Source organism: Heteronotia binoei, chromosome 5 (genome assembly GCF_032191835.1).
Source record: "Heteronotia binoei isolate CCM8104 ecotype False Entrance Well chromosome 5, APGP_CSIRO_Hbin_v1, whole genome shotgun sequence".
Classification (NCBI taxonomy): domain Eukaryota; kingdom Metazoa; phylum Chordata; class Lepidosauria; order Squamata; family Gekkonidae; genus Heteronotia; species Heteronotia binoei.
Window position 1 is genome coordinate 19,287,790 of NC_083227.1, and position 27,261 is coordinate 19,315,050.

Here is a 27,261-nt window from a genome sequence, read left to right on the forward strand (position 1 = left end):
GTGAGGCTTGGATGTTCAGAGAGGTGGCTTTTGCCTATTGTTGTATTGCCCGCCTCTGCATTCCAGCCCTGGTATTCCTTGTTTTATAGTAAATAAATCTCAGTTTGGGGTCTTTTCCTCACCCACACCCAGGATCAGTTCTCAAACTGTCGAGGATTCTGAAGAGAGAGAGAATTGTGGCCTATAAAGGACGTATAGTGAAGGAAAGCCAAGATCTACTTGTAAATGTTACTGTTGCTAGGAAGTGAACAGATTCTAGAACTATTATTGAAGCAAAAATGTTGACAGACAAGGAAAGCCCCCGCCACTTTCAATGTGGATGTTCCATGCGCCAGTGGTTCAGTATTCAGCAGAAGAGGCCCACAAAGTGTAGACTTAACACTAGAATTCTGAACAGCGTTATACTTGAAGAGTGGGCTGGGGTGTTGTAGACCTGCACACTCTGGTGCTTCGTGCCCTCTGTGCCCTAGGCAATCACCTAGGCTTGACAATAGGGCATAGATGCCTTTGCTCGATGGTGCTAGGATTCAGAGATTGACGACCTCTGCAAGTGGAGGTTCCCCTCAGTCTCCATGGCTAGTAGCCACCTATAGCCCTATTGCCATGAATCTTTCTAATCCCCTTTAAAAGCTGTCCATTCCTGTGCCCATCACTGCATCCTCTGTCAGCAAATTCCACATTTTAACCACTCTTGGTGGAAAGAAGTATTTCCCTTGGTCCATCCTGAACCTACTGCCCATCAGTTTCATTGGATGTCCCCATGTTCTAATATTTTTGGAGGAGGAGAAAAATTCTCTTTGTCAGCTCTCTCCACCCTATTGCCTCCTGGCTCTGGGATTCAGAGGATTAGCGCCTTTGAATGTGGAGGTTCCCCTCAGCCACCATGGCCAGTAGCCACTGATAGACTTATCCTCCATGAATCTGTCTAATCCCCTCTGAAAGCTGTTGATTCCTGTGGCCATCACTGTATCCTTTGGCAGTGAATTCTACATTTTAATCACTCTCTGTGTAAAACAGTATTTCCTTTTATATGTCCTGAACCTACGTCCTGTCAGCTTCATTGAATGCCCTGGAGTTCTAGTATTCGGGAAGCGGGAAAAATCAACAGCAGGCAGCTGAGTTGCCTAACTCAAACTTAAGCCAATGATCTTTTGATCTCCTTCAACCAATCAGGACTCCCCCCCACTCCCAAGAGACGAGAGAAACTCCCCCACAAAAACAACGTTGACTGTTCTTAGAGTTCCACAATTGAGAAGGATACTTTAACACAACCAATCTCCTATTTTGACATGTTTACTTGCTTTACTTAACTTGGTATTCCTGTTTAGTTTTCGCATCTATTAAAACATTGTCATTACACTGTATGCTAATTTCCACTGTCTGCATATGGGTGAACTGTCACCTTCCATTTCAGTGTATCGGAGGAAGTGTGCTTGCACACAAAAGCTGATCCCTTGAATAAAACTGTGTTGGTCTCAAAGGCTCCCCTGGACTCAGACTTTGTGCTGCTGCTTCAGACCAAAACAGGTGCCCACCTGGATCTACCCCCCCTTCCAACTGTTCCAGCTGAAACCAGCAAAATGAATTGGCAGGGCTGCTGGATGCCTGCACAGGGGCCTTGGGCGGTCAGTGCTGAGGCGGGCTGCTCTCCCTAGTAGCTAACACCTGGTATGTACTGAGCTGAGAAGGGGGGTGGGGGTGGGAATCTTGCAGCTGGGATTTTACTCAGAGCCAGCTCATTCCCTGAACACTCCTCCCCCAATACTTGCTAGAAGCACTGATAGCTACCCCACTGAGACTGAATTTAGCCTTGTGGGATTCAGACGGTGCTGATTCTAAGGGGGGGGAGTATTTGGGATGCTTGCAGGGTTTTTGTAGCAGGAACTCCTTTGCATATTAGGCCACACACCCCTGATGTAGCCAATCATCCAAGAGCTTACAGGGGGTTTCTTACAGCGCCTACAGTAAGCTCTTGGAGGATTGGCTACATCAGGGGTGTGTGGCCTAATATGCAAAGGAGTTCCTGCTACAAAAAAAGCCCTGGCCGCATGTAGATTTCTCTCCCCCCGGAGTTTTATTTCCGTGCCCAAAGTGTAGCTAGGGAAGCTGCAGCTTAAATAGGGAAACCAAGTGAGGGGAAGGGGCTTCTGCGTTCTTTTGTCCCCAGTGGCATTTCTGCTCAAACACTGTATCTTTTCATTGTTGCTTTGCAACAAGAGTCAGCATACGGATGGTGTTTTAGCAGGGAAACAAAAAGACTCAGGAAGCTTACTGCTAGCTTCTCTCTCTGGCTGGTATTTTTGTGATTTTGTGTGTGTGTTTGTGCACACACCTGGAAGTCATGGTGTCCTCTGGTGACTGACCCCTACTGGGGGTCAGGAGGATATTCAGAGAGGTGTCTGAATAAAGCCTGCCCTTATCTTCCTCACTTGGTATTCCAGAGAGGTCTCCCATCCAAACGCTTACCAGGTCGACCCTGCTTAGTTTCTGAGATCTGAGAAGATCGGGTTTGCCTGGGCTATCCAGGTCCAGGCACTCTTGGTTTTCTGCTGATTTAATCTCATCTTTGGGGGAACTTTTCAGGATTTTTTTTTTGTGGGAGGGGAGTTGCTGGAAACCTCTGACCTCCCCCCCACTCCCGTCAAGCCCTACAGGGAAACTTCTCAGCCCCTGGGACACTGCATGGGCCAGTCCCCTAAAGACCAAAGGGAAGCCTCTTCCCTCCGGGGCGCCTGCAAATAGCAGCCAAAGGAGGGTAAAGGGGACCTCTCTCCGTATACTTTGAATATAACATTTTGGTCTTAAAGGTGCCGCTGAACCAGGGGTCATTTCATAGAAAAAGAGATGCCAGGGCTCATTAGCACAACTCATTTGCATATGCCACACACCCCTGACATCACCGGAAGGTGTCCTAAATTATGTCAGCTCAGCATCTACCTGAAACTGCTTCTTGAATTATAACTGTCCTAATAAAACCTTACTCCCATCATACTTTTTAAAGTACTTTCTCCTACGTGGTCACAGTGGCATGATGAAGATTTCTGCCTCTCTGCTTTATATGTTTGGGTTATTTCCCCATTATTTGTGTGTGTGCGTGTGGGGGGGGGGATATTAGAAAGTCTGTCAAAGCTTAGAGTTCAGCAAAATTCTCACAGGCAGTGGAGCCCAGAAGCAAGGTGTTTTTTGGGGGAGGGGGGGTTAAGAAAGAAAGAGCAGGATACAATTCAGAGGTTCCGGAGCGGGGCTCCTGTGAGCTCCTGCTCCAAATGAAGTCTGAGCTGAACTCAGACTTTTGCTCCCCATCAGGACCGAATTCCCTGCCAAGGGCTGTCTTCCCGCCACTCTCTTTCTTGGCGCCGGTTCGTCTTCGGCCGCTGATTGGGCGCCGGCAGGGAGCTGATTCCCAGGAAAGGAAACACCCCGTCGCTACTTTGGGAAAGCGAAAGTAGCTCACTTCGTCTCTCCTCTCGCTTGGCGGAGGCGGCTGCCATGGCAGCCGGGGATCCCCTGCACGACCTCTGCGAGGAAGCCTCTTGCTCCATCTGCCTGGACTATTTCAACGACCCTGTCATGCTTGCCGAGTGCGGCCACAGTTTCTGCCGAGGCTGCCTGACCCGCAGCTGGGGGGAGCGGAAGGGCTCAGCGCAACAGCCTCCGCCCCAACCAGCAGCTGGCCAGCTTTGTGGAAATAGCCGAGAGAGTCGCTCTGCAAGAGGTCGGTGCGAAGGGGGGGAGTCCGTGAGGAGGAGGAGGAAGCCTCCCTCTGCGTGGTCAGTGGTCCTGCCCCTGATCTAATAACCACGCCCCATTAATTATGGCTTGTTATTTGTAAGCACCTGCCTAATGACTTGTTAATTTCTTAGGCCCCTTCCCCCTGAGAAGCAACTTCCAGAAACTTGAAAGAATGTACAAGTGTATTGTTCTTTGTTTGCCATTCTGCAATGAGGCTAACTTATTCTAGCGACTACGCTCGCAGGGAGGGGCTGCCAGTCTGCAGACAGGAGATTCTCGGGTCTTAATGCAATTTTTGTCCTTCACATGTGTGGCCACAGTCCCAGCAAGCTCTCCCCTTCCCCTTCCCAGGTTCCTTGTGCAAATGAGGGGGTGGGATTGCCAGACTCCCCGCGGGTCTCAGTTTCAGAGTCCAAAATCCAAGAGTGGAGTATTCTGACCACACAACACCCAACCTAGTCAAAAGGATGACCAGACTGCTCTCAGCTGGCCTGATCCCGTTTGGCCAATCTTGGGCATTGCTTAGACATGCAACATGTTCTTCAGCTTGCGTGTGCCCACAGTCCAAGCAAGCTTTTACACACACACACACACACACACACACACACACACACCCCAGATTCCTTGTGCAAATGAGGGGGTGGGATTGCCAGTCTCCCATTGGGTCTCAACCTTGAAGGGTCCATGATCTTGAAGGTTCCATGATGTGTGGCCTTCTCATCCCTGATCTCTCTCTGAACTGCAAGCCATCGGGACACTTGTTTCCCTGATAGGGGCCTTCTGTCACTTACTAGGCCCCAACCCTGAGCCAAAATCTGAAAGGCCAAGAAATGGCTTGGAGAAAGGCCACTTTCTTGACAGCGGCACCTCTAGATCCCTCACATCGAGAAAATGCCTCTCCCCTCCCCAAACTCCCAACTGAGAACCACAATCCAGAGGGTTCAGATGGGTGGGTGTGGGTGTTATTTTTTAACTGAACAAGGCACTAGCTATATCCAGTCATTACACAGAGAGAAACTGTCCTGGGGGAGAGGAAAAAATGAAACAAATCCTGTGTCTTGGTTTTGGTCAGCAGGCAGCAGTGGCAGCTGGAAAAGGGAGAGTTTGCCAGAAGCACCAGGAGCCCCTGAAGCTCTTCTGCCTGGATGATGAAGCCCTCATCTGTTGGGTCTGTGACCGATCCAAGGAGCACAGAGATCACGAAGTCCTTCCTCTTGAGGAGGCCTCCCAAGAGTACAAGGTAGGACACCCAAAAGGTGGAGGTTGGTGGGGTCTCTTTGCAGGTAAACTCCCTCCAATTTGTCCCCTGGCCTCTGGGCCTAAATTGGGGAGTGATAACACCTCTTTGCTGCCTCCTTCCTGGCCTGGTGTCTCCCCAGTGCATTCCTTCCTGCCCCACTGCTGAGGCCGACATGGGGTGATATGGGGAGATGAGTTCATTTCCCGTCAGGCTGTGTTGCCCTCTAGACAGATGACTGTGTGACAGAGCAATGAGGGGGCAGCTGCCTGACTCCCAGTTTAAATCCCCCCCCCCCCACATACACACACTGCTTTCCCGATGACATCTGCTGTCCTGGAGTTGCTCTTTGCCTGGGGGCTGGGAGAGAATGTGTGCAGGTTTGGAACCTTGTTTCTCATTTGCACATCCTAGCTGTGAAGAAGCAGTTCAAATCAGAAGGACAGCATTGGGGGTGGGGTAGGAAAGCTGCACATGTCCAGGCCCACTCTGACTAGTTGTGCTTCTCCAAGGACTCAGGCGGAGGTCTTTCACATCAATGGCTACCATTTCAAGTGGAGATGCAAAGAGAATGAACCCAGGGTCTTCTGCTAGCCAAGCAGATGCTCTGCCACTGAGCCCCGGCCCTCCCGCTGCATTGTGGCACTGCAAGGAATCCTCCCCCCCCCCCCGCTTCCTGCAACTGTGGTTATTTCTATCCAGAATTCTTGCTGCATTCAGCCCCCTCTGAAATTGCAGGGGGGTTTAGTTTGGTGCAACATTGTGGTGTTTCCACTCATCTTCTCAGTTTTCTGCAGATCTGCAGCAGTTTTTTCTCAAACCTGATTTGGATCATTCTTTAAAGATCATATCAAAAGAGGTTTTTGAGGAAGTGTGGGAAGTATCAGTGTATTGATTTTCACTACCATCCCCCACCACTGAGGTTTTTGCCATTTCTCTTTACAGTAAGCAATACTTGACAGATTGCTGGAGTGTTAACACAATTTAGTGATATATTGACTACAAATAATTGTTTTTAATGTAAAAAATATCCAACCCGTAGCTGGGGCACGTGTGTGTAAATGTGTGTGTAGTAGTGGGCAGGAGGGAAGAGAATGGAGTAAACCTTTAAAAAAGAATGCATTTCAATTTCGCCCCCCCTCCCCCCGCAGGATCAGTTCTGCAACTGTCTGGAGATTCTGAAGAAGGAGAGAGAGAGAATTGTGGTGTATAAAGGAGACATTGAGAGGGAAAGCCAAGACTTGCTTGTAAGTGTCACTGTGGCTGGGGAATGAACAGAGTCCAAAGAGCAGGAATGTCAGCTCACGAGGCCGCCCCCTCCCCTTCAGTTGAGAAGTGGAGTTGCCCTAATCACAGCCCAACAACGTTGCCCCACTGCCTTTCCATTACTTAACTGACAAAACATTGAGACTCAGTAAGTGCTGAAGGTGAAATAAGAGATTAAAAATTCATATTTTTAATCCATCCCCCAGGCCAGACCTCCCAACTATATTAAGTATAATTTATATTTGCTATATTATTTGTATTTGTTTAGCACTAACTAGCAGTTGAGTGCACCCAGGGCCAGCCTGCCCACTAGGCAAACTAAGCATTTGCCTAGGGTGCTGGTAGGGTGGGGGCGCCAAAATCGGCCCTCGCTCCTGCCCCCTAGAAAAATTCCTATTTGCCTCCCCTCCCTCCCTCCCAGTTTTAATGCCCCGGTGAAGCGCCGCACTCCAGGGGTTCTTTCAAGGTTGCTGTCCCCACCAATTAGCTGATTGGCGAGTAAAGCAGCGCAGAGGCTGGCTGCTCACCAGGATCAGCGTTGGGCAGTGGCGGCAGGAAGGATAAGGAGCCGCTGAAAAGGCGGCCGCTGCTGGCTACTGCCTACTCACTTCCTCCCTGGATAGTGTGGGGAGGAAGTGCGGAGGAGCAGCGGCGGCGGCTGCTTTTTCAGTGGCTCCTCGTCCTTTCTGCCTCAGCGTTGCTTTACCCGCCAATCAGCTGAATGGCGGGGTGCGGCCTTGAAAGAGACCCAGGAGCGCGGTGCTTCATGCTTCACCCAGGTGTTAAAATTGGGGGCATAGCGCGGGAGGGCGGCGGGCAGTGAGGCTGCCTGGGGCACTCATGCGCCCTATGGCCGGCTCTGAGTGCACCAGTGAAAAAGTTAAGGGCATGAGAGTTATGAGAAAAATCTGTGGGGTGTCCCCTTTTCTTGGTACCCTAGGCGTGTATTTCTTTTGCTTAATGGTTAATCCAGAACTGACACAGGGCCCTAGAATTCACCCTCCAGCTCATTGCTAGAAGCTCATGGAAACAAATTTGGCTGGCATGCTTATATGTACTATGGGAAAAAAAGATGGATGGTTTTTTTCTCACCATTATATCAGAAATAATTTGTTAAATACATGGATAAAGTACAAGAAATATGGTGATGAAAGAAAGCCGTTATGGATAGTACCAGCAGAAGTAATAAAAATAACAGTTGAATCTGATGAAGAGAGAGGATTGTCATATAATCAATTACTAAAGATCCAAGGTGATAAAGTTGAATTAAAATCTGCTGAAGAGCTGAACAACAAGTATGACTGGTTTCAAATGCAACAAATAAAAAGTTTGATGGAAAATGATATTAAATCTGAAGGAATTAGACACAAACCAACAGAAATGGAAAAGGTTCTGCTTGGAGATAATGAAAAATTAATATCAAAAATATATAAGTTATTGTTGAAATGGTCTTCAGAAGAAGAAGTAGTAAAATCTCAAATGATTAAATGGGCAATTAATGCAAACAAGGAAATACAGATGGGTACATGGGAATATCTTTGGAAGAACTCTATGAGAATATCAACATGTCAGAGTATTAAAGAGAATTGTTTTAAGATGATGTATAGGTGGTATATAACTCCTAAAAATTGGCAAAGATGAGTAAAAAGATGTCAGATAGATGTTGGAAATGTAAGAAACATGAAGGTTCTTTTTATCATATGTGGTGGACATGTGAAAGAGCGAAAAAGTTCTGGCAGATGATAGAACAAGAAATATCTAAGATTCTGAGATATGACTTCAAGAAAGTAGCAGAGACTTTTCTGTTGGGATTACAAATGGAAAAATTTCCAAAAGAAGATAGAACTTTAATTTGGTACTTGCTCTCAGCTGCTAGGACATTGTATGCGCAGTTGTGGAAGCAAGAAAAAATGCAAGAGAAATGGGATTGGATTTTGAAAGGTTTTTTGTGGAGTGAGATGGATAAACTAACAAGAATTCTAAGAGACTATGATTTGGAAGTGTTTAAAAGGGAGTGGAAGAAATTTAGAGGTTATGTAGAGAAAGAATGGAACATAAAAAGACATTGGACAATTTTTTAATAATGAGTATTAGAAAAGGTAGAATATCAATTTAGATGGTTATAGTTAAAGGTACCTTTATAAGTGAACTTTAAGTATATAACATCGGCGGGAGTCTAGTAACGGAGGGAGGGGGGATTAGAAAATATCATATGGGTTAGGGATAGAGATGATATAAATGGATATTGTTACCATATGCTATCAATAAAATTGTTTAAAACCAGAATTCACCCACCAAAGCATGTTTTCTCCAGGGGAACCAATCTCTGTAGTCTGGAAATGAGCAATTCCAGGGGATCCCCAGGCCCCACCTGGAGGCTGGCATCCCTAGATGCACAGCCTGGTCCATATTCAGCAGAACAGGCCCCAAAGGCAGCTCTTAGGTAGGGGTAACATTGCAATTCTAAGCAGAGGTATTACCTGGGTGGTGAGTCTGGGGATGCTGTGGAACTGCGCGCTCTTGTGCCTCGGGAGCTCCCTGCCCTCCAGTGCCCTGGATGTTTTGTTTCGAGCAGCATCAGTTGACTTTCCAAGGCACTCTTTGCTATAGAGAGAATCATAGGCAGAAGAACATACGTGTTCAGGCCCCATATGTGTAAATGCACCAGCAAGCAACCTGGGAGGAGTCTCTGCCTCCTCCTCATGCTTGCTGCAAATGTTGATAGGAGCCCAGCGATGCTGAATTGGGCCAAGTGGGGTTAAGCCATCACAGATTCTAAGGCAGGGAAAGTACCTGGGATACTGAGTAGTGTGTAGTTCCCCCCTCTCCTGCAATTTTTCCTTGCCCATAGTGCAGCCAGGGAAGCTGCAGTTTACATTGGAAGATGAAGCAAGGTGAAGGGGCTTCTGTGCTCTTTTGCCTCCAGTGGGGTTTCTACTCAAATAGTACGGTATATCATCCCCTAATATGGATTGGGGGGGTCAACCTATGAAGGGTGTTCTAGTGGGGGAACAAATGGACTCAAGCCTCCCCCTTCTTTTCTCTGGGTCTTCTGCTGCAGACTGAATCCTCTGTGGCTGAAAGAACCCCTCCGGGAGTTGGAGGGAGATCCTTGTGTTCTTTGGCCCTGAGGCTGGGCCTGGTGGATCTTCCGCTGTCCCTGCTGAGTGTTAATTGTGATCTCTGAAAGGCCCACGTGCTCTTCTCATAGGAGGCTCTTCCCACTGTAGAGACCAGCTGTGTTCCTGACACTGGACCGATTCTCTTCTCTTTCCATTTCAGAAACAAACCCAAGGAGAGAAGCAAGAGGCAGTAGCAAAGTTCAGGCAACTGCACATGTTTCTGGAGGAACAAGAGAAGCTTTTGCTGGCCCAGATGGAAGAGGTGGAGATGGAGGTGGCAAAGAAAAGGGACCAGCACCTGGCCGCACTCTCTGAGGCCCTCTCCTCTCTCGAAAGCCTCATCTGGGAGATGGAAGAGAAGTGTCAGCATCCAGCCAGTGATCTCCTGCAGGTGAGGGGGTGGCAGGAACAGGCAGGGTCCCCTAGGGTAAAAGGCTGGCTCCAGATCTTCTCTGTGCCTCCTTTGCTCAGCAGAAAAGCAAACAAGGCCAGTTTATGCTGCTAGGAAGTTTTCATCTCTGCATGTGAGCTGTTTTCCTCTCTGTCCTTTTGCATCTCCAGCCAGGGGCAGACTGGACAAAAGCAGGGGCTCTGTGAAACCTCCCCACCCCTGGAGTGAGGATTCCATGCAAGGTTTTTCACAGTACATTTTAAAAGGAGGATGTCTGTGGGGCAGGGAACGTGGCTTATAGTGGCGGCTCACAGATGTGCGCTCCAAATGCACACAGGCACACAACAGCAACAACAGGTGGTTACAGGAATGGCATCCGCACACCTGTTCCTGCCACCGCTGAGCTTGCTTCTGCCTGCCCTTCACATCTGTGCAGATACGATGGCATTGATGGCTAGACCCTCCCTTCCCTTTTGTTGTTGAGCCATCTTGCAGGGAAACTCCTGCAAGCTGGCTCAGCAATGTAGCAGGGAAAAGGGAGGCAGTCTTGCAGTGATGCAAGGCTGATGGAAGAAACATTGCTAGGAATGCCTTTGCATCTGCAGGTGGCCAGAAGCCTTCCAGCCTTCCATGTGAAGAAAAATCTCTGTGAACACTATCGTTGTTAAGTTGTCGGAGCAGATCACACCACTCCAAAATGGCTCCACTTTGTCTGCTGGTATTAACCTCACAGAGATTTTTCTTCCACTTTATGAAGATCTACCCCAGTCTTTGAGTGAAGTCTGCTAGCTGGACACAAGCAAAATGCCAGAGGGTAGAATCTTCCAGAGAGGTCTTCCTGGTATGATCTTTTAGCAAGCACTGAGGTCTCTTAGCAAGCACTGAGAGCCAGTTTGGTGTAGTGGTTTAGTGTGTGGACTCTTATCTGGGAAAACCGGGTTTGATTCCCCACTCCTCCACTTGCTGCAGCTGGAATGGCCTTGGGTTAGCCATAGCCCTGGCAGAGGTTGTCCTTGAAAGGGCAGCTGCTGTGGGAGCCATATCAGCTCCATCCACCTCACAGGGTGACTGTTGTGGGGGAGGAAGGTAAAGGAGATTGTGACTCCTCTGAGACTCTGAGTGGAGGGCGGGGTATAAATCCAATATCTTCTTCTTTTCTTTTTCTCTCTGCCATTTTTCCTCAGGATGCCAGAAGCACCTTGCAGAAGTAAGTAGGCCTTCAGCATTAACCTTCATAATGTTGGGATTGGACTGAGTAGCCTGTGAAGAACACAGTCCTTCAGCATCTTGACTCAGAGCCAAATCAGATCTCCATCCATCTTTCAGTGGCAAACAGCTTATACACAGAGCCTTGTCAACAGGAAATTGTGTAGTGAAATGGTGGGTGGTCTGGGTTGGCACCTAGATGTGCACCTCTAGAACAAGGGTCTCCAGCCTTTTTGAGGCTGCCGGCAGCTTTGGAATGCTGACATGGTGTGAAGGACGCTGCCACAGGAGATGATGTCAGCCACAAAACGGCTGCCGCAGCTTACCATCAGTCCCTTTATAAAGATCCTTCTGTAATGGTAGCAGCAGATTGGCCACGGCTGTTTCCGCATTGTGAATTTGTCCTTCATTCAGTACTGCATGGAGCAGCAACAGCAGTCATTCCCTCACCTATTTTTTGGCCTTTTTCATGTTCGGGGTAGGGGGGGGGGAGAGGGACAGACAGACAGACAGCCGGGATAGTCCTTGTCCAGAACCCTCACTAGCTTTCTTGTTCTTTACCTGGACATTTGCGAGACAGACAGGAGCAGGGGATTTGGGGTTGCAGTTCCTAGGGCCAAACCAGAAAAGATAGTTTGGCCTGGGCTCCACAGGGTCACATGCCACCTGCAGCAAATGGCTCTAAAAAAAGAAAGCAGACCCTGTTTAGGCCTCAAATGCCACTCTGGGAGAGGGAGGGCTCCTGCCTTCTCTTCCTCATGCCATTTGTGTCATGCCAAGACAGAGTTGGGAAGGGGACTTCCCTGTTTTTGTTGTTCCACCTGCACAAAACACAGCACAAGGAGCAGGAAAAATGAACAATTAATTTCTGCAGTGCTATTTAGTGCACAAAACCAGCTGTATTGTTTTGTGGTAGCCATTCTCTGCAGTTGCTGTGTGGAACCCAGGTCCAGTTCTTAACAAAGCAGGAGCTACACTGAGGTGAACATTTCTCTCCACAGGCGGGCCCATAGCCAGAAAATTTTAGGTGGGGGGTCCCACCGAATTAAATTTCAGATGGAGGGGCCCACCACTGTGGCGGCCCCACTCCCCTCCAGAGTGCCTCCCCCTTCCCTCCCACCCACCGACAGACCGAAGCGCTGGAAAAATGGGACTCTTTCAAAGCTGCAGCCTCCCCCATCAGCTGATCAGCGGGAAAAGCAGCAATCGCGAAGAAGTGGGGAGGAGGCAGCTGCTGGCCTCTGTGCTGCTTTTCCTGTGTGTCGGTGGGAGGGAGTGGGGAGGCACCAGAGTGGTGGGGAGATCAGCGGCTGCCAGAGCAGCAGCCACAGAGAGAGCGGGTGCCGCGAAAGCACCGGGGAGAGCCGGGTCACCAGGAGGGGCCATATAGGTGGAGGGTGGGGTTGGGTGGAGGGGCCAGGCCCCCCATGGCTACAGGCCTGTCCAAAGGCCCCCCCCACACACACATCCTTCAGTGTTTTCAGCATCAGCCTGGGTCTCTCTTGGCTTTCTGGCAGTTCCTTCCTCTACTTCTTTAATCCATTGGGATGGGAGATTCTGAATTGGTTGGATAGCATCTTAATGGGATTTTCTCCAGGTATGAAGAAAAGGAGTCATTTGAGAATCCAGTGGATTTCCCACTTGCCCTGAAGTGGCACATCTGGTACTTCTCATATTTCAATCCCCCTTTGGAGGTCATCAAGAGGCAATTCAAAGGTAATGAAGAAACACTGCAAGAGTTTCAAACTGGACATTAGAGTGGACCTGATGTTCCAGGATGGTTATATCGTTAACAGACCCAGGAACGTGGGGAAGTTTTGTATCAGTTCAGAAGGCCATTTTAGTTCACCGTGTAAAGTTTTTTGATAATTCTGCCATAACTTCAGAATTGCATTACATGGACTACTCGATGTTATTCTGTGTTGATCTCTATTCATTACTGTGACCATGCAAAGGCACATGGTGAGGTAGATGGTCAAGCAAGCACCTGAAATGATAGGAAGGGGAGGGAAACTGCCCTTCAGGGCATCTGCATTTAATGAAGACAGCCACTGGATCAATTTCAGGCCCCCCCCCTTCTCTTTGCAGTGCTGTCTTTAAAGTAAAGTCAAAAGCCCATTTAAATCAGTTTGAAGGGTGTAACTCTGCTCAGGATGGCACTGCAGAACCTGTGTCTAGAAAAATCCTAAATATAGCCAGATTGGACCCTTGGGCTGCAGTCCTTAGGATACTTTCTATGACATGAATCTCTAGTAACTCCAGTGACTTGTGAAAACAAATTTGAATATTTGTACACAGTCCCCTCCCCCCCCCCAATAGCTTCTACTTGACCCTTTCGCTGTAACTCATAAGGAATATATACTTATGTGCCATCAAGTCGCAAAGGACTTCTGGCGACCCCACCAAGAGGTGTTCAAGGCAAGTGAGAAACAGAGGCAGTTTGCTATTTTCTTCCTCTGCAGAGTCTTCTTTAATTTCCTATCTAAGTATCAACCCAGCTTCCAAGATTTGATAATGTTGGGCTATATCATGCTGCCTTCCCTCCCCATGCTGATATTTTTGTCCCAGGATTTATGATAAGTGGAAAGGTCTGCCACTCACTTTCTGTTCCTTTGCTTTCTCAGACACTCTGGATTCTGGACTTCATCTGCAGAAAGGTACATTTTTCTTCATAAACGGATCAATTGTTTCTAAACGTAAAAGCTTCACCTAACAATTTGTGTTCTTCTGCTTGGTGTTCTCAGAGATAGCACTGCAGAAGAGGGTTACCAAGTCAGTCAGAAAATACCTGGGGACTTTGGGGGTGGGAGACTTTGAGGGTGGAGCCAAGAGACTTTCCTATTCCCTGAAATAAATAAATAAGAATACAGCAGTGCAGTTCCCCTGAATACAATCTTCATTTCCTCACCCCAAGCAGCTGCATGTTCCCTGTAAACATTCTCTCTCTCTCTCTCTCTCTCTCTCTCTCTCTCTCTCTCTTTCTCTCTCTTTCTCCAAAATAAAGAGTTTGCAATTTCACACTTGTGTGGTCTCACTGGGGCAATTTACTCATGAGTTGCTGAAGTTCCAAGTTCTTCAGACTAACACAGGGGAAACCAAGGTTCTAGTTTACCCCTAACTATGCAAACGACCTCTGAAAAGATTGTAAAACAATGGTTCTGGGCTCCTGTCACAGCTACTGGGAGCAACCATGTTATTCTGCCAGCTCACCCCACCCACATTCAGCCTGGCTTCTGGATTTAAAGGCACAGACACACCGTCTAAAATGTAAGTCTTTTCGAGCATCTTTCAAGTCTCCAGAAGTAAAAAGGCACATGGTGGCTGCAGGGGCGAGGCTTCCCTCGCTGGCCAGCTGACTGGGAGGAGGGGAAGGAGCCTGCAAAAGTGAGGGAAACCCCGCTGGGACCTGGGGATTGGCAAGCCTATTACAGAACACTCTTGTTTCTCAAAATCTGACCCTCCGTACCACAGCCAGTTCCTTCTTGCTCTGCGGATGTTGGTAAGGATGAAAGAAAAGGTGAACTCTGAGGAGATGAATTGCCTTTTTTCACCTACTTGCTGCCATATTGAAATGATGGGAGAATGGCTGCTGGGCAAGAACTTGACTGAGCTCCATAAGAAAAGTCTTGCTATTCTCCCCCCTGTAATGTACTGAGTGACGAGACGTGTTGAAGGCAACATGCTTTATTGACAAGTACATCACAAGGCGCAGAAATGCGGGCCAGGTCCCGATTATATACATACCCCGGAACAACCCTCCATCTGGCCAGGTCCAATCCTGGCCAGTTAAGCTTCCTGCCACAGATCGTGATTGGCGGAGCGTATTTGCGAGCTACATCCAGGGACCAGTGGGCTTCCACTGGTCACCTCTGTAGCGTTCGCTGTGATGTAACTTCAGGACTGAAATGCAAGACACAACACTCCTCCCCCCCTAGTTCTGGACACAAAGTCTTTTGAGTAGGCTGGCGCCCTGCATTCCCTGGTCGACCTCGGGGTTATTTGGGGAGTTGGAGCGGCCGCCATGGCTGGCGGGGCGGCTGGTTCCTCGTGGTGGGGTGCTGCCTGAAGAGGACTGTCCACCACTTGTTGCTCTTCCGGAATTTCCTCTCGGGGGGGGGGGGGTTGCTCCCACCGCTGTGGTGCTCTTCCGCCCATGTAGTCGGTGCGGCCAGCATAGGCTGGGTAGCTCTTGGGAGTGTTGCTGTCAGTTCTCCCTCGCTCCCCCAATTGCTTCCGGATTTTTGGAGAGTGGGGGAGGAGCCTGCAAATACAAGGATCCCCTGCCAGGCCGGGGGGTTGGGAAGCCTAGTGGGAGGAGGCCATGACTGGCAGGAGAAGGAAGCCAAACAGGCCAGTGGGTGAAATCCCCCAGCTGATGCCGTTTCATTTCTTGTCTCATTTTCCCTCAACAGCAAATGTGACTCTGGATCCAGACACAGCCCATTCATGGCTCATCCTGTCTGAGGGTCAGAAAAGCGTGAGAGAAGGAGAAAAACCTCAAGCTCTGCCCAGAGGTCCGGAGAGATTTGAGATGTATACTGCTGTGCTGGGCCGTGAGGGATTCACAGGAGGCTGCCATTTCTGGGAAGTCCTTGTGGGAAGTGAGGAAAGCTGGATTGTGGGGGTGGCCAGAAAGTCTGTGAGGAGGAAGGGAGGCCTCACTTTTACTCCTGAGGAAGGGATCTGGGCTGTGGGGAAGTGGTCAGGGATGCACAGGGCTTATATAAAAGAACATTACCCTCCCCTGACTGTGACTGGGGAGCTGAAGAGGATCCGAGTGTGCCTGAGCTATGCTGGGGGTCGAGTGGCCTTTTTTGATGCTGACCGAGCAGCCCTTCTCTATGAGTTCTCTGGAGCCTCCTTCTTTGGAGAGACTCTCCTGCCCTACTTTTGGGTGTATAAAAAAGGCCACCTCAAAATCTCTTCCTAGGACCTTTTCTTCACACCAGGACCATCAAGAAGAAAATAGTATTTCTCAATATTCTTCCTTTTTTTCAAGGCCTGTGAAGACCTCTCCTGTCTCCAGCCACCAAAATTTGACTGGGGTAAAATGGAAATATTTCCCCCTCCATTTCCCAACATTCCTACCCCCCCCTTTGTATCTTATTCCTTAAAGTGACAGTAATGCCTTTCCCATTGTAAAAGATACAGGAGAGCTCTGAACAGACCCCCCCCCCCTCGATCTCTCCAGCCTTCGTTCTCCCGCACGAGAGAGGAAGTGCTGCAGAGCCTACAGAGGAAGACGAGGTCCTGCATGTTTCAGTTACTATTTGGGATTTCCTCTCTTCTTTACTGGGCACTATCTGCTAGGTTTTGCCCTGTGTTCAGCCTGCCTTTTCTGATGGACACTGGAGATCCTGTCCCTGCCAAGGTAGCTGTGTTCAGATACCACTTGTGTTTCAGTTATGCCAGGAATTGAAAAGATGTTATGTTTATTATAAAGTGATGTTTTGTTGAAAAGTCTGCTGCTTGAATTCTGCAGTTTTCTTTGGTGGGGGCGGGGGGAGGTGGGTGAAGCCATTTCATAACTGCCGGAGAAGTCATAAAGGTTGCCATCATTTATTGACTTGTCCCATCCCCAACTCTGCAGTTGGACAGAAAAATCCAGAGGTGGATTTGCATAACCAGGGTCCTGCTGGGCTATGCTTGCATTGCGGTTGCTCTTCCTGTTGTTTTTGTGTCTCTTTTCAAACCGTTATATCCCTTTCACATTCACACAGCCATTTTGCTTTCCTTTAGTGTAGTGGTTAAATGCTTGGACTCTAATCTGGGAGAACCAGGTTTGATTCCCCACCCCTCCAAATGCACCTGCTGGAGTGACCCTGGGTCGCCATAACTCTGTCAGAGCTGTTCCTCTCAAGGGTTCTGTCAGAGTTCTGTCAGCCCCACCTACCTCACAGGGTGTCTGTTGTGGGGAGGGAAGGGAAAGGAGATTGTAAGGCTCTCTGAGTGAAGGGAAGGTATAACTCCAGTCTCCTCTTCTCTCCTCCTTTGTGTTTCCAAGGAACTGGGTGCTCCTGTTTTCTCTCCTACCCACGCCCCCATGAGGGAAGCCAGTCCAAGAGTGAGTGAGCTTCGTCCTGGAGATTTTGAGTGCAGAGCTGGGGATGGTGGGGTCTGGGAAGAGGAAGGACTGGGGGGAGCATGATGCCATAGCCACCCTCTAAGTGGCCCTTCTTTCGAGGGAAACTGATTTATGTTGTTTGGAGATTAACTGTAATTCTGGGTGATCTCCAGGCCCCACTTGGAGGCTAGCAATCCGATAGCTGAGCAGGAACTTGAACTCAGGCCTCATCACTTTAAGTCCACCACACTGCAACGCACTGGCTCTCAGCTCATACTAATAGGTCACCTACATTTCTGGAAGATCTGGTGATGACAAGTAAGGGCTCCATGACACTTGCAGGGAAGGAATCCTATCTTACCCTCGTTTCCTGTGCTGACTGCTGAACTGCCACCGTGTCAGCCTAATGTGCTGCCATCTCCTACCTCATTGGTGCAGTGGTGAGGGGGAACAATGGGTCTCCTTCCTTCTTCCACTCCCTCTTCTGCCTTCACCCTGATACACGTGAGCACTTCTTAAACTTCCCTCTCCCATTGTCTTCATTTTTCCTTTGCTTTTATTTGTTAGCTTCCTTGACCAATGGTCTTAAGATCAAGATAAAACAAAACAGTAAATACAAAACAGATTACAAATAATTTAAAACCAAAATAGACTAACAACAAGGGGGGAAACCAGTAATCATGATCACGAGACATAATTAAATAATCTGAAAGACTACCTAATATTAATATTAATGTTTTTTCGTTCAGTGATCTGAGACTAGTGATAGTCTTTCATAGCTAGTCTCATGCCACTTGTCCAAAAAAATTCAAACTTTAAAAACAAATGGAATTTGTGTACCAATGTGTGGGAGATGATGGCAGAAGGTGCAGAGTTGATGGAACAACCTCAATGGGAGGGAGGTGGCCCTCAGGGGGCAGTAAAAAGGTTTGTGGTGGGTGGAATCTGAGGGAATCTGTATGCTTTTGATTTAACTTTGACCTGGAAGCAAAGCAAGAGAAAAATCCTCATGAAAGCACTCTCAGAAAACCCTGGGGGATACGGCAACCACAAAGTGAACGGAGTGCTGAAAGGAGGAAAATCAATACAGAATGACAAAGAAAACCCAATGGACATGCACAGTGAACACAAGCGGAAAAATAGGCCTTCCATTTTATCCTCACAACAACAACCTTCAGAGCTAGGCTAGGGTGAGTGTGTGTGACTGGCCCAAGGTCACCGATGAAGCTTCCATGGTGCGGTTGGGATTGGCACCTGGATCTCAAGATGCTTTGGTAGGTCAGGAAAGCTGTTATAATAATAATAATATAATAATTTTTTTATTTATATCCCGCCCTCCCTGCCGGAGCAGGCTCAGGGCGGCTAACAACATACATAGGTATACAATACAATATAATAGGTATACAGACATTAAAATTAACATTATTTAAAAACAATTCAGTTCAGTTTATATAAAAGCAAATCAATAAACAGAATCATGTTGGCGGGTCCCTTATTTAACCATCATAAATCAGCAGTCCATAAAAGCCAGCTTAAAAAGGGTGGTCTTGCAGGCCCTGCGGAATTGGTCAAGACTCCGCAGGGCCCGCACCTCCTCCGGGAGCTGATTCCATAGGCATGGGGCTGCGATGGAAAAGGCCCGTGCACGAGTGTTCTGAAGTTTAGTTTCTTTCAGCCCAGGGGTAGTCAGTTTATTTTTCCCGGCTGACCTCAGTGCTCTCTGGGGCTCATATGGGGAAAGACGGTCCCTCAGGTAGGCCGGTCCTCGGCCATATAGGGCTTTAAAGGTAATGACCAGCACTTTGTAGCGAACCCGGTACATGACCGGCAGCCAGTGCAGTCCGCATAGCCCCGGCTGTATATGCTCCCACTTCGGGAGTCCTAACAACAACCTAGCTGCCGCGTTCTGCACTAGCTGCAGCCTCCGGGTTCGGCACAAAGGCAGCCCCATGTAGAGGGCATTACAGTAGTCCAATCTTGAGGTGACCGTTGCATGAATCACTGTTGCTAGGTCCCGACGCTCTAGGAAAGGGGCCAGCTGCCTTGCCCGCCTCAGATGGAAGAACACTGAGTTGGCAGTGGCTGCTATCTGGGCCTCCATTGATAATGAAGGCTCCAGTAAAACAGCCAAACTCTTTACCTGGTGCGCTGCTTTCAATGGCGCACCGTCAAAGACCGGGAGAGGTATTTCCTTCCCCAGAGCGCCGCGGCCCACGCAAAGGACCTCTGTCTTCGTCGGGTTCAACTTCAGCCCACTCAGTCTAAGCCACGTTGCCACAGCCTGCAATGCCTGATCCAGATTCCCTGGGGCGGAGTCAGGTCGGCCGTCCATTAGCAGGTAGAGCTGGGTGTCATCTGCATATTGATGGCAACCCAGCCCAAACCTCTGGGCAACCTGGGCAAGGGGGCGCATATAGATGTTAAATAACATCGGGGAGAGAACTGCTCTCTGGGGCACCCCACAGTCTAGTGTACGCCTCTGGGACCACTCGCTCCCGATCGCCACCCTTTGTCCCCGACCCTTGAGGAAGGAGGAAAGCCATTGTAAGGCCAGCCCCCTAACCCCTATGTCAGCGAGGCGACGGGTCAGTAGCTGATGGTCGACTGTATCAAATGCCGCCGACAGGTCTAACAGCATCAGCACCGCAATGCCGCCTCGATCCAGTTGCCGCTGGAGGTCATCCACCAAGGCGACCAACACCGTCTCCATCCCATGGCCTGGCCGGAAACCAGACTGGCACGGGTCTAGGACGGAAGCGTCATCAAGAAACCTCTGCAGCTGCAACGCCACTGCCCTCTCAATAATTTTACCTATTGTTAATGTTAAATTCACCACTGTTTTGGAAAGATGTTTTCCACCCTCCCTGGCTGTACTGATTCCATTTTCTTGGTTCCTCATAAACACTTTGGTTCCATTTGCGAAGAACAGAGTTTCTGGACCTACCCAGACTAGGATTTCTGGATTCCCTTCATTTTTGGCTCTAGATGTTCTGAGCCTCCTGTCCTTTTTTCCTGATATGTTATGCCTGCCAGTGATAGATGAACAGACACGTGTCCTTGCTTTTTTATACGTTTATTTTCAAAGTGCTATCTTTAGGCATGGCACTTGGCAAAGTACAGGAAAACAGGTCTCTGCCTGATGAGCTTGCAGTGCAATCCTTGCCATGAAGTAGGAGTAGAAGGTGGCAGCAGGGAGAAATTGGAAGAATGTACAATCTTCTGCAGGGAAATGGAGCTAAGAAGTGCCCAAGAGGTCGAAGAAAAGGAGGGAAGGGAGAGAGATGGTAGCATGTAAGTGTTCTTGGGAGGCAGCTCTAGGCATAAGGGACAGAACAGGTAGGGAAGAGTTCTTGGAGGATGCAGACATGGCCGGTGCATGGGAGTAGGCCAAGTAGACCTGGACTAGTGTACACCGCCAGGCACCCCCTCTCCCCACAAGCAGCGTGTGTCCTCCCTGGAGTCTGCCTTCCCCAATGGGAAGATGGCTCCATGGAGCGCAGATGCTGCCCAGCCAGTTTCACCTTCCCCAGGTCTGTTACAGACCCAGGAAATGTGAACATGGACAGCGCCTGCGCAGTGTGCTCCTCAGAGCCTGGCAGGGGTAAATTAACCACGTGTAAAAGCTGAAGAAGAGCCAATTAAAGTTTCTAAAAATTGGCTCCTGCTGAAGTGGTCTGCTGCCACTCATCCTTCCTCTTCTACTTTGACACAGCCATGGGGTGGGAGCCATAGCTCAGTGGCAGAGCATCTTTCTCACATGCTCATGGTCTTGTCCCTGGCACCTCCAGCTGAAAGGATCAAGTCGAAATGGTCATGTGCAGATCTTGTCCCTGGCACCTCCAGCTGAAAGGATCAAGTAGTATTCTCACAATTTTTATTGCTTAGTCTCACAATTTTTTAAAATTAAAGTTTAAAATAAAAAAACTGTAAATTAAAAATGCAAATAAGTTCCAAGTTTCTTCATCTCCTACAATTTTCTGTTTATAAAAGATTTGGGGGGGGGGGGGGCTAGTGGGCAGCTCCCTTAGGGCACCAAAAGCCCTAGCACAAGCCCTGGATGCAGGAAGTCTTGGTGAGGCGGAGGGTGGGGAAACTGTCGGTTAGGAACAAGGTTCTATCTGGATATAAGAGCAGAGAAATACAGATTGAGGGGAGACCATGGAGGGCTTTGAAGGGCAGGATCTGCGAACAGACAGGAAATAGAGGGATTTAAGGAGAGATGTCACTTGTTGAGAATGAAGGGAATAGGTGGAGGATTTGGAGTGCAGCAGTGCCAGATTAAGCCCTGTGGAGGCCCCTAAGCAATGAAAACCTCCCTACCCCCCACCCTGGTAAATTATCTCCTAATCTCTCCTGCAGCCACCTTCTCAAAAGCCCCTTTGGCAAAGCTGCAGGGGGGAGGCAGAGAGAGACAAACCAGCCCAGGGCCCCTAAAGTTGTGGGGGCTCATTAGGCCAGTGCCTACTTGGCCTATTTGTTAATCCAGCCCTGGAAAGCAGAGTGCCGGGCAGAAGGAAAGGGGCTTGAGGGGTACTCTGGAAGATCAGAGTGAGAGCAGAGAAGTTTGCAAAGGGAGAGGTGACAAGAGCATGAACCAAACTTTGGGCAGAGAGGAAGTGCATTGTGGGGCGGGGTAAGTCGTAAAGGAAAAAGCCTCATGACTTGACAAGAGACTGAAGAACAATGTGCTTGAGAGTGGTACATAAAGGGAAATTTTGGAGACTGCAAGAATTGCTTCACTGATCTGGTCAGCAGGTGGAGAAAAAGACTGAGAAAAACTCCTTGCAGGAGGAAGGAGGTCTTTGTTCTGTGGGATGCTGCGTCCATGAGAACTCTTAGCTGAGATCCGTAAGCAGGCAGCTGTTCACCATGTATTCGCGTGGAGGAGTTGGAACAAGCGTCAAAGTACTGGCTACTCTCTTTAAATCCAGACTGTCTATGCTAATGAGCGTGTTCTACATTTTAAGAACTGACAGGGCATGTATTGTGAGAGGGGCCAAGGATTTGTGCTTTAGAGCATTTCTTTTGGAATCCCTTGCTCAATTTGCTGCTGTGCTAAAAGTATGCTTGTAAACATCATATTTTAAAGAAATATTTTATAACTTGATCTGTGAACCAACAGACCTCCCACTGTCTCAAACACATTATTTTAAAAGTGATGCCGGGGAGAAGGCAGACTGTTGGCAAGCGGCTACTCCTCCAAGGGTGCCCAAAGCATTAAACTGTCCCCATGGTAGGCCAGGCTGGGGCTGTGGAAGTTGCAGAGGCAAGACAGCCTAAGAACTTGGAAGCGAAGCTGGGAGTCCTGACCCTCCCACTGGGCAATTCCGCACAAAGATCAGGTGGGGGTGGTGGGTGTGTTACCGGAGAGAGAAGGAAAGCCCCTCCGGGTGCTGCGAGGCCTAGGAGGGCAGGGTCTGCAGGCCAGAGCTGGCGTGCTCTTGTCCTCATTCCACACACATTGTGGGTGTCATTTGTGAACATGCAGTGGGGAGGTGCAGGGAATGAGACTTCTGCACTGGCACTGATATGGACAGGACTCAATATTCTGGCTTTTCTTGTTTCTTAATTTACACTGAAGTTCTGCACATGTGCAATTTCCTCGTCTTAATGCTCTGAGTAGGCCATTCCATAAGACAAGAGATGAACAGAGGTGGTTTGTCATCGTCTGCCTCTGCACAGTGATGCTGCATAGTGATTCCTTGGTGGTCTCCTGTCCAAGAACTAACCAGGACCAACCCAGATGTGCTTCTGAGCTTGGACTAGTCTGGGCTATCCAGGTCATGCCCCTCCTACTGGAGGGCTATTTAAAAAACTGGTAACAGCTAGATCAAAATATTAAACTATTTATACCCCCAGCTGTAGTAATAATGCACAAATTCTCAGATGTCATTTTTGTAAAGAAATAACTCTCTGGTCCTTTTCTTTCCAGAATTATAAACAGTTAATGAAAAGCCAATACAGTTTGCTTTATCAGTAGAAAAGAGCAAAAGTCCAGTAGCACCTCTAGAAACTTGTGGCAGGGTACGAGCTTTCAGGAGCCACTGCTCACTTCAAAAGTGACTCACAAAAGCTCACACCCTGCCACAAATGTCATTAGTCTTTAGGGTGCTACTAGATTCTAGGTCAACAGACAGCCTAACTCAGCTACACATCTTGACAGAGCTCCCTTTATAACTCCGCAATGAAAAGAACTAGAGAGTTCCCCCATCAAAGACAATTGTTTGTTATAGATCCAGGTGGGCAGCGGTGTTGGTCTGAAGCAGTAGAACAAAGCAGGAGTCTAGTAGCATCTTTAAAACCAACAAAGTTTTATTCAGAATGTAAGCTTTCGTGTGCACACTTAATGAGACAGTGGGATGGAATGGCAAGGAGTCCTAAATGAAGGGCCTTTTCACACTTACCGGTGGAAACCGGAAGGGAGTCGGTATTGTGCCGCTTGCAGTAATCCGAGACAGCGATGGGAGTTTTTATACACATGTTTTTTTCCCTGGTAGGGTTCCGTGATTGAAGCGTGATTGAAGCGAGCCATTTCACACTGTTCCGCTCTTATCTCGCTTCCACCAGCGCCAGCCGGTTTCACGCCATTTTTCGCCCGCCGGCGCGCGCGATCTCCGGCTTTTTTTTTTTTGGAACGTCAGTTTAGATCGATATAGCGATATATCGCTATATCGACCTATCAAAACAGCACCACCATAGGGATCTCAACGGAGCCTAGCCATCCCTATGGTGGTGCTGTTTTGACAGGTCGATATAGCGATATATCGCTATATCGATCTAAACTGACGTTCCAAAAAAAAAAAAGCCGGAGATCGCACGCGCCGGCGGGCGAAAAACGGCGCGAAAACTGTTCCCGGGTTAGATACTGGACATTTCACACAGCACCCCATAGCGATTTCAACCCGGGAGGAGGGGTTGAAAAGTGGAAGAAGCTGCTCTTTGTTTGTGTCGACTCAGGCACGCCTCACTACCGGGACAGCCGCGGGAGTGTGTGAAAAGGTGAGAGTATTCCGGTAGCAGCCAGTTACTGAATCGGGTCTGTCTGAAATGCCAGCAGAAACCCGTTACTGTTCAGTAACTGGCCAGCTGCCATACCGGAATACTTAGGCTGTGTGAAAAAGCTCATAGAGAAGGTGGGCCATGAATCAGCATGCAAAACCATGGAAATGTTTTTTAGCAGGTTAAAAGAATCTCTCTCTCGGCTTGGCTTCGCGAACGAAGATTTAAGAAGGGTGCAATAGTCCACGTTTGCTGCAGGCTCGCTGGTGGCTGACAAGACAAATATGGGACAGGCAGGTCTGGCCACAGCGGCTGCAGGGAAAAGTCTGATTTAGGGTTGGTCCTGTAGCAGTGCGATTCTTCCTCAATCTCCTTTTGTCCTCAAGACCAGCTATGCGTGCGTTCTCAAAGGAAGAGACAGCCTGGTGGATGGTGTGCCTCCATGCTTTGCGATCTGAGGCTAGGTCAGACCACTGGTGATGGTTGATGTGACAGGTCTATGTCGATATTCAACCTGAGAAGTTCGTGGGCAACTAGAGCAGAGCGTCGTTCAGGGCGACCACTGCCTACTGTGTCAAGCATGGTTCTGATGTTCCAACACGCAAGCTTTAGTCTTTGCACACTTTGTGAGGCAGGTGCATGCCTTTTCTTTGTTGTTATTTTTCGACCGCAAGTAAGGATGCCCGTTGACCGCGGCTAGCCAACTGGGGTGGGGGAGACGAGCTTTGTTTAGGCCACCTTTTCTAGGCCCCTCTCCGTGTGGAGCAAGCAGTGCTGTCCCTAGATAAGGCTGCTTGGTCGTTCAGGGTGCTGCCGAAAAATGCTTTCGTCTCCGGGTTAGCATCAGGCGACCAATACCCTGAACCGCCTACATGCAGGATCGGGACTGCGGCTTCCGGTGGCACCTTCCACCTGCCGTTTCGCCCCTTGCCCATCGCTGCAGGACTTGATGCGTTGTGTGTTGTGTGTGTGGATATGCCCTACAGGCCTGCGCAGAGGAATTTTTTAGGTGAAGCGCAGTGTGCGCGGTACTGGTGCCACCCTTTCACCTGGGGGTCATCTGCCATGGCCCAGTAAGCCGGGACACCGGCAGCGAGTCCTCCAGGTGGTAGGTGTTACATTAAAGAGCTCTATCTGCCCGGGTTTGATGTTAGAGTTTTCCTTCTCTTAGGCTGGCGAGGTTGGTGGGCCCAGCCTGCCCATCCGGTTATACCGCCGGACATTCGGTCGCACCATGACGTAGCAAACTCTGTGAAAACGGGGGGGACCAGCGAGAAGGTGTTGCTACGGATGCAGTAATGCAGGAGAGGCCATTGCAGTGACCATCTGCCAGGCATAGCCAGACAGTGACCACGCGGCGTTCACTACACCGGGAGAGGAGAGGCTATGTATTGCGCATGCACTTTCCCTGGGGGGGTAGGATTCCCAGAGGGAGCCCACCCCCCACCCCCACCCAAAAAGAATCACAGAGCACAGCATATAAGAGCACAGGATGTGGGGCTGCCAAGCTTGAGGTGTGCTTTTGAAAGAGTTGGGCCTGGGTTCCCCACAACCGCACAGCAACTGTGGAGAATAAGCAATGTAAGATGACCACCGGAAGCAATAAAACTTTCATGCCAGGAATGTAAATATGCATTTTTAGTGAAGTTGAACAAAAACAGAACTAAGGGACACTGAACATTCTTGAAATTTTTCCCACAGTCTCTCAACAGTCACAAAGAATGATAACCTCTTCAAATAGGACTTAATGAAGACGTGGGTACAGTCTTTAATTTCTTAGTGTTCCACTTGTGATGGTGCGGAGAGAATAAGGAACCGCTTTTAAAAGGACTCCTCACGGTTTCAATAGTTAATTCTTCCTCAGCCTCTTTCTCCCGACGTACACAGAGCCACAGCTCAACTCTTTACAACATGGATCCACGCATGCCTGTCCTGGGATCTGTTTTGTTCAACATCTTTAACAATGATTTGGATGAAGGAATAGAGGGAACGCTTATTAAATTTGCAGATGATATTAAATTGGGAGGTGTTGCAAACACAGAAGAAGACAGAAACAGGATACAGGATGATCTTGACAGGCTGGAAAACTGGGCTAAAATCAATAAAATGAATTTTAACGGGGATAAATGTAAAGTTCTGCATTTAGGTAGGAAAAATTCATTGCATGGTTATAGGATGGGAGAGACTTGTCTTAGCAGTAGTCTGTGCGAAAAGGATCTAGGGGTCTTAGTGGATCATATGCTGAACATGAGTCAACAGTGTGATGGGGTGGCTAAAAAGGCAAATACAATTTTGGGCTGTATCAACAGAAGTATAGTGCCGAGATCACGTGATGTGATGGTATCGCTTTACTCTGTTCTGGTAAGACCTCACCTGGAGTATTGTGTTCAGTTTTGGGCACCACATTTTAAGAAGGATATAGACAAGCTGGAACAGGTCCAGAGGAGGGCGACGAAGATGGTGAGTGGTCTGGAGACCAAGCCCTATGAGGAAAGGTTGAAGGAGCTGGGGATGTTTAGCCTGGAAAGGAGGTGGCTGAGAGGTGATATGATCACCATCTTTAAATACTTGAAGGGCTGTCATATAGAGGATGGTGTGGAATTGTTTTCTGTGGCCCTGAAACGTAGGACCAGAACCAATGGGTTGAAATTAAATCAAAAGAGTTTCTGGCTCAATATTAGGAAGAACTTCCTGACAGAGCAGTTCCTCAGTGGAACAGACTTCTTCGGGAACCTCTACTGTAGAGTTTTTTAAACAAAGGCTGGATCCTGTAAATTTAGGCTGGGGGGGTGGGGGTGTGCCGTATTTGTGAGTTTCCTGCATTGTGCAGGGGGTTGCACTAGGTGACCCTGGAGGTCCCTTCCAACTCTATGAGCGTTTTCGCACTGACCTTTTACTGTCGCGACCACCCTCTTCACACCGGAGGATCTGCGCGGATTTCGCACAAGAAGCGCCGGCGCACCCAAAAGAGCCGGCAACTTCCGTCGCGAAACCCGCTCAAACGGAAACCGCCAAGAAGCAGGAAAACGTTTGAGCGGCTTTTGCGACGGAAGTTGCCGGCTCTTTTGGGTGCGCCGGCGCTTCTTGTGCGAAATCCGCGCAGATCCTCCGGTGTGAAGAGGGTGGTCGCGCCAATAAAAGGTCAGTGCGAAAACGCTCTATGATTCTATGAGCATATAAAGCTGAGTGTCATCAGTGTACTGATGGCAACCCAGCCCAAAGCCCTAGATCAACTGGGTGAGGA

The 27,261-nt window shown here is 48.8% G+C and overlaps 1 protein-coding gene across 1 annotated transcript; it reads left to right on the top strand.

Annotated features, from left to right (window-relative positions):
• The first annotated feature begins 3,489 nt into the window (after window positions 1–3,489).
• LOC132571795 (E3 ubiquitin-protein ligase TRIM7-like) lies at window positions 3,490–16,415 on the top strand. The gene is made up of 8 exons (XM_060238589.1): window positions 3,490–3,738; window positions 4,808–4,972; window positions 6,121–6,216; window positions 9,518–9,748; window positions 10,933–10,955; window positions 12,552–12,670; window positions 13,579–13,611; window positions 15,367–16,415. Exons 1-8 carry the CDS (start codon window positions 3,490–3,492, stop codon window positions 15,882–15,884), a joined length of 1,434 nt encoding a protein of 477 aa, XP_060094572.1. The 3' UTR covers window positions 15,885–16,415.
• The last annotated feature ends 10,846 nt before the right edge of the window (window positions 16,416–27,261 follow it).